Here is a 7,616-nt window from a genome sequence, read left to right as displayed (position 1 = left end):
GTAACACGGCGAGCGTACGCGCCCCCCCTGCCGTTATCAAGCACCTTCCCAGCCTGGTGGCCCAGGGACCGCAGACAGGTATTCAGCGCTCACCTTCTCGCTGTCATTCTCTGTGAATTTATTCAGTAACCGTGTCCTCTGCTGCCCTCTCAGGTTTCGCAGAAGGGAGGCCAGGATGGAACAGACATGTTCTGGAGATACAAAATGAAAATTGCATGCTGAGATCAGGAACAGGAGCTTATTTTCTCTGTAACATGCCATTAAATTTGCTACTAGCACTCCTGCGTGCAGCTCCTGATAAGTGGAACCCTGGTTCCTTCCCATCACCGGTGGCGAGAGCAGCAAGCCCCATTTGCAGGGAGCAGGGGCAGCTCCTCGCCCGTCTCAGCCCAGCTGGCGAGGTCTCCTCTGGCTCTGCTGCATTGCTCCTGCTAACATCGATCCCGCTTTCCTCAGTGACCTGCAAAAAGCACCTTAGGTAAAGCACAAATTCTGCCCCCGTTTACCTCCCCTGCTGGCACGCCTGCCCAGCGCACACGTTCTGGCACCCTCCATCGCAGCTAAAGGCGCAGCGCGCTGCCTCCTCCCCTGGGGCTAAAAGGAATCCCGGCCCCAAAGCAGCCCGAGCCCGCACCATCACTCAAACGACCCTCAGGCCACCAAAGAGGGGACGGTCATCGAAACGGGAGAGCTTGAGAAAGGAGCGACTGCACCAGCATGCAGCTCCTGCAGAGACTCAGCTGGCATTAGCTAGAGGAAAAAAAAAAAATCCTCAAACAAACTGCTTTTATTTACAGAAAATCCCATGGATTCAATAGGAATGTGCCACAACAAACCAGGAACGACCAAATGAACGTGTTCTACCGTCTCCTCAGCCGCACCTGGGGGTCACCCTTCACAGCACAAACCTTGGAGCCAAGCAAGAAGTCAGCGCTGCAAGCACGGACGAGACCACATCTGCGTTCATGTCCGAGCCCAGCTTCGCCCTGGAAGGTGACGGAACCAAGTTCCTCAAGCCCCCAACAACGCTGGGAGCAGGGCTGAGCCCTGAGGGGGCCATGGATGTCCCTCGGAGGGGGACCAGCAAAGGAGGCACCGAGGGGCCGCCCGGCATTGCTGCCTCCCTGCCTCGCACGCCTTTGGGCAGCTCCTCCTGCGCACCAGCGCGGCGTGCCCCCGCCCCGCAGGTGCCGCGCAGCACCGGGCTCGAGTGGCGCTCGGGAGCACAGCGTTTCCCAGCGGGGCCTTGAGCTCTTTGCTCCTTGAGGGACAGACGGCAACGCGAGCTTCTCCAAAAGCGCGCTATTTCACACTGGGTGCCTTACCCTTCTTCAGCCATTTGGCTATACCAGACGTCGGTGAAGCCCAGAAGCAAGCGCTTCTCGTGTCCTTGTTCCCTCAGGAGGAGTCACCCATTTTATGTGCAATTTATATACAATATACATATAAAATCATGCTGGGTTTGAAACATTAAGTCAAGCTCTCGTTGTAACTCTCGTGCTCTGGCTCTCGCAATTTGCCCGTGAATGCTGTGCGGGGTGCCAGCCCGAGGTGAGGGAAGGAGCCCAGCGCCCGCCTTCCTCTTCTTGGGGAAGGGAAGCGGAGCGGCCACACGCCGGACTTCTGCGCCCCTGGAAGCGCAGGAGATGCAGAGATGCAAATCTTTTGCTAAATGTGTGCCAACAGGAGAAATGGTGTTGGCAATATCGAAGAGCGTATGGTCTGAATATGGGGAAATAAAGCCAAGCACACGGGCGCAAAGCAAATGAGAGGCGCGAGTTTCTCTCCCCTGCCAAACCCCTTGGAATTGCTTCCTGCCTACACAGACCTAAGCACAGACCTTGTGTTGCAGACGTCTTGATGCATCCAAAACCGTAACTTCTCCGAGATGGCCTCACTTAATCTTGCTGATTAAGACTGATGAAAAGTAACGGCCATGAACACGTCCTCACCCGTGGTGGGGAGAGGAGAAGGGGTGCCAGGATTTGTTATCTGCAGAGAGGAAAATGCAACGTGCAGAGGAAGGGGATCATCGTCTTACCGCCGTCAAACCATTTTAACATGCATTTCCACAGCACAGCCTAGCCTGGAGCCCACGAGAAGCCTTGATCGATGGCACCGGCGTACAAAGAGCAAGCGACACCGACGTCTTTGCAGGGAGCTTCTGCACCGACGCCAGCTTACGCCTTCGCGAAAGGCGAAGTCACGGGGGCTGCTCGTCCGAGCGGCGTCCGCCCTCCCTGCAGCACAGAGTACCCGCACGCCACGGAAGGGCGGCGAACAGAAGAGGCTGTACACAGGCGCACACCCCGTTTCATTAGCTGCTTATAAATGTAGCTTCCTTAGAAACAGATTTCTGCCTGAGGTGGTGTCAATTTTTCATGTACCAAAGAGATTGGGAGAGCTGCTGGCAGGAGGAGCAGGGGAGATAACAGGTTTATCGGGTGGCCAGCGCCGTGCGGCTGCTCTGTCATTTCGACAGGATAACGTGGGGGTGAAGGATGGCTCCGGGCATGGCGGTGCACGCTCTCGCTGCGGAGAAGCCGTTATTCCACAAAAAGCGACACCAAATTAAGTGTCTACATTAAAAATACTGTAAAAGCCTCCAAAGCCCTTGCAGGATCCTATTTTCTTAAGGTGAAAAACACCCCAACAAAATTAAGGCTTTTATTTTTTTAAAATCCCTCCCAGCAGATGCTCTGCTGGTTGAGAAAGAAGCCAGCATTCCGTATTTCACACAATTTTTTCCCAAACCTCCTTTTTTCGGAAGCGTTTAGAAGTGTTGACACAGTATTTTAGTAGTAACATTATCACCAGTGATATATCTTCATGGCTTTTTTCAATACTCCCTTACTAGGAAATGTGTTCCAGCCATCGCTTTTTGCTTTGGTGCTCATATGCAGATATTTATCCGTTTTATCTTCAAAACTACTGAGAATTCTAAAGAAGCTGACACAGGTTTTTTAAGGATGAGGTTATTCTTTCAACTTATCACTCCAGAAAATCCAGGAAATATTTAGTTACCTGGTGAAAGCGTTCAAAAAGACATTGTACAGGAATATTTCTGAACTAGCTGAACCTTTTTTAATTTTTAATCAGCTTCCTGAAAAAATGCCCCAGTGTGTTTCATACCCCCCCAAATCACAATTATGCCACAATGCAAGTCCTGGCCCAGTGACCACCACCACCCACGCGCAAGGACACCAGCCCAAACCAGGACCCACCCTGGTGCCATGGGGTACCCGGCTGAATCCGTTATTCAGCGAATTAAAGCATTTACACAGCGACCGAGAGCGAGAGGCGTTAACCTGGAGGGAAGGGTTCTGCGGACGTGGGGGTCTCACCGTTTCCCCACGGGCTGCACCAATATGCATCTCTCACATGCAAAATTCTGCAAGCCCATAACGGCGATATTTGCGCGGGGTTGGATCTCCTTTGGAAAGCGCTTGGCAGCTCAGAAAGCGGAGCCTGGGCAGCTCTGATGGGAGCTGACAGACGGAGGCCAGAAGCTGCACATCGCCCTTGGGCAGCGCCTGGGGCAGCCTGCCCACCTCCCAGTATTTTGGGGACTTCTGAATAACCATGCCAAGGCTCAGCCGAGGTCCACAGCGCCCGCACAAAGAGTGATTTCCAAGGAGGCAACAGACAAGGCCAGAGGCAGAAGCTGCTGCCTGGCCCCCGCTTCTGAGAACAACGAAATGCATTTCCTTTGAAAGCAAACGCCCAGACGGGCTGTGCTCAGCACCACCAAGGATTCCTTTACAGGAATAACAGCTACCAGCTGGCAGCTAGTATGCATCAAGAACAACTTGTTTATAAATAAACATCCCAAAGCCTCACAAGTTCATGTGTATGGGCAGGCAGAGGCTTCTTTCTTATCAGCAGGTAACCCCGGCCCCATCGGCTGGTTTGCCCGCACGGACCCGTTGCTCTCCCCGGTCCCCATCCCTGGTCCCAAGCAGGTCACATCCCATGTGCTCACCCAGCCGCACCACAGTCCTGCTCGGACCAGGATCAGCTCGCGGGAGCCTTTCCCTCTCCAGACAGGCACGGAGACTTCAGAATGCAAGCAGTGTTTAAAACACCCTAATTAGATCGATCTTGACTTCAGCTGCGGCGTGTTGGAATACAGATTAATCTATTCCATGGCTGGCACTGGCAGCTGCACCAGCAGGAGGTCCTGTCAAATCAAGCCCTAACATTACACTCCTCTGCCGTTATTATCCCACCCCCCCTTTCTTTTTTTACATTTCATTATAACGGACATCTGCCTAGAGGGGAGGAAGCCGACGCACGCTCCCCTGCAACGCTGACGCGGATGGGGCGAGCATCCTCCCGCAGGAAGGGGAAGGCGTGGGCTTCTGGGCACGGGGGGACAGCAGCCATTAGCAGACAAGCAGGATATTCTGGTGAACCCAGTAGAGCACACTGAAGAGCCTTCTGTCTCGTAAGGAACCCTGAAGATAAACTGTGGATTCTAATTAGGAGCAGGAAAATACCAGGGGGAAAAAAAAAGCCACCTCTTCCACAGAAACTTCTACCCTGCCTACGCACACGGCTTCGCCCCTGTTTGCTGGGAAACGTGGATGAAGGCCCCGGCACGTCCTAAGGACCAGCAGCTCCCTGGCTCCGGGAGGGAGGACGATCGCGCTGAGTGCTGGGGCCAGGCTGCCGAAACCCCCCGGGACCAGGCGTGCATCCGACCCAGCTGAAATCCGCAGCAGAAGAGGAGTGCCGAGGGGTGACTCCCGGTTCCTCCTCTGCACGGCGTTGGGGTCCAAATGAAACGCGCTCCAACGGAGCCTTTGCCACGCGGCTTGTAAAGCCGGGGAAGGCGGGCGGCTCCTGCGCCCCACCAGCGTCCGGGCCGTGGAACCAGGGTCACACTATTCCAGTGCTGTAGCACCCCATAAGCTTGCCTGCTTTCACACGTGTTTTTACAGAGTGATCCACTCGGGTCTCGCTGAATATTTTGCCGAGAAAAATCTTAAGATGCTGACAACAGTAGGAAATGCTGATTTTACTGATGGGTGAGGTGGGGCCTGGAAAGGTCGAGAAAACTCCCTGCAGCGCCCCTGCTGAGCTGGATTCCAAGCATCACGCTGAAAGTAAACCAAAACTTTTGCTGTCGACTGAGAAAGTTCATTTTTGTCTAATGGGGGCAAATTTAACTCTCTGCTCTGCACCACAGCTCATTCAGGTACCAGACTCCTGTCGTATGCTGGAGGGTCGATGGTAAAATAACAAATTGCCATAACAAAGTTCTGTTTCCGAGCGATGCCTTCCCTGGGTATTCACTTCAGAGGGCCATCACGTGGAAAGTACTTTCTGCTGGCTGGCAGAGGGTGCTCAGTTCATAGAGATTCCCTTTATTGGGCCACTTCTCCGGTGCTGCCTTTTCACTTCTCCGTGCCCAGGGAACCTGGCTTTTGCAGCAGCCGTTGGCTCCCAGGGCTTCGCTGCCTTTCGGGCGCCTGACAAAGGAGTAGGGCTGTACTCACTAGGGATGGGGTTTGCTGCTGCTGTTAAAGCACCGGTCTCTCCAGAGCAGGGCAGGAGGCCTGGCACCTTATCACGCATCCCCAAACGAGCCTTCCTTGTTGTTAGAGGGCGAACAGGCAAAAAACCCACAGTGATAGGAATTCTCATTTGGAAATTGGCTGAACTAATTCTCAGGTTATCAAGTTAAGCATTCCTAAGTAAAACTGACACCTAAGTCAGGAGTAGGCATTGAAATGAAGATGAATTGGCCAAATGTCCTTTTGTAGTTCCTCAGGCTCTCGGAGCGAGCGGAACCAGGCTGCAAACAGCTGTCCTGCGAGAGAGCAGGGAACAACGGCCCACCACGTGGGTTACGATTGCTCCACCACAGACTCGGATTCTGAAGGAATTTGTGCTCTCTCCATTTTTAGCTCAGAGACTGCTCAAGAACTTCAAGTTGTCACCTAGCGCTTCGATCCGACTGTTGCCATGGGAAGTCCGGTGCCGAGAGACCTCGCGCCCTTACGGGCAGGGAAGATGAGCCGACCCTTGGCTCTGCAGCAGAGGCGCTTTCGGAACACAGACATTTGTACAGCACCCCCTGCCGTTCCCTCCACAGAAGCGTTATGTCAAATCTTACCCTGTATTTATGCCGAGAACCAGGCAGAGCCAAATTCCTGTTCCCCCCCCGCCACCCCACAGCCTCGGCACGCACCTCCCTGCCCTTCCCGCTCCGTTCCGCTGCAGCCACGAGGCAGCCGGGCTCCTCTCAGGGTGCCCGGCCGAGTGCACGAACCCCAGTAAGAGGGCAGATCTCACCCCTTTATCCACACAACATCGGCCCCAGCCCCAGGCTGACCAGGAGCTCGCCCTCTCCTCAGTCTGGGCTTCCCCCCTCCACCAGCGCTCACTACGGCCAGGCTGCCTTGCACGACCCTGCATTACTGCTTGCCATACGATCAGCCACAGCAAAAGGCTACGGCCAAGCCACGCTGTATCGTACCTCGACGCGGCGCTCGGTCTCTGACTTGACACCCGTCTGGACGATGCTACCAGAGGGATCACAACCCTGAATCGGGAAGGTTGCAGGGAGCAGTCAATCACAAAAACAAACCCTCAGCAGCTGGTGGAATTAAATGCATTTCTGCAGTAATGCTCGTCCGTAATCCTCCACCTCCTACAACCCGCCTCAGCCGCCTTCCCACCCGCTCCCCGCAGCGCCGAGCGGCACCAGGGGGACCCCGCTAGCTCATCCCACCAACTCACGACCGACCCCCGTCCAAGGCACGCTGCCCTCTGCGGCGCCGCGCTAATTCTCCTTAAGGCTGGCCAAGCCGGCCGGATGCTCGCGCCACGGACGCAGGAAACCTCTAAGCTATTTCCGTCTCCAGCTGCAAAATATTTCTGCTTTGAGTTGCTTCACTGCCTCAGAAAAAAGGGAAATTGCTTCAAGTGAGATTTTTCTCCCAAACCTAATATCCTCGGAAGCATATCTGGGTCTGTACGGAGCCAGGCAAAATTCAGCTGCAGATAATGTGCAGTCAGTCAGACATCACCAGCCAAATCGACTCAGACCATCCATAAGGCTGGTTAAGGAATTTTCCCTTCCTTTCCTCCTAATTACACAGTGTATATAAAGCATAAATATGTGCAGTTTGGATTTAATTTTTCACAGGCTCCCTAAAGTAAAATAATTTTTAAACACTGACAGTGTTTGAAATGCAGCTAACCAGCGCCGGCACCTTTATGCTGGCTTTAAAAAAAAAGAGAAATACATTACAGAAAAGTTATTCTTATCAAATTTAATTTGGATTATAAATTTCTGCAATAAACAAAAGCTCACCAAGCCAGTCACACTGAGATTTTTTTCCACCAGGCTATGTATTATTTTGGCACATTCAGAACACCACCTTCAAGATGATAAACATTATTTTATAGACTCTCTCTTATGCAAAAAGCAACACTACTATAAAATAAAGACAAGGGGAGTATTTTCCTACCACCACCAGACACACACAAAAGACTTTGTGCTCTCAAGACGGAGCACGGGATGCCCCGTGAGCAGTGCCTCTGCCGCCACCTGCGTCCTCCAGCGTCCCCGGGCCCAGGCGCCGCGGGTGGCACTTTGCAGCCGT

The 7,616-nt window shown here is 53.5% G+C and overlaps 1 protein-coding gene across 1 annotated transcript in view; it reads right to left on the bottom strand.

The window, feature by feature from the left end:
- The window catches only part of CTNNBL1 (catenin beta like 1), a 55,941-nt gene that overhangs the window by 13,390 nt on the left and 34,935 nt on the right, over window positions 1–7,616 (bottom strand). The window contains exon 12 of the mRNA XM_009644057.2: window positions 94–191. Within this exon, the coding sequence (XP_009642352.2) occupies window positions 94–191 (98 nt within the window). The remainder of the gene's footprint in view (window positions 1–93; window positions 192–7,616) is intronic.

This window comes from Egretta garzetta, unplaced genomic scaffold, assembly GCF_000687185.1.
Source record: "Egretta garzetta isolate BGI_Z169 unplaced genomic scaffold, ASM68718v1 scaffold1818, whole genome shotgun sequence".
In the NCBI taxonomy this organism is placed as follows: Eukaryota; Metazoa; Chordata; class Aves; order Pelecaniformes; family Ardeidae; genus Egretta; species Egretta garzetta.
The sequence above is the reverse complement of the archived record's forward strand: the minus strand, read 5'-3'. Positions and strand labels throughout refer to the sequence as shown.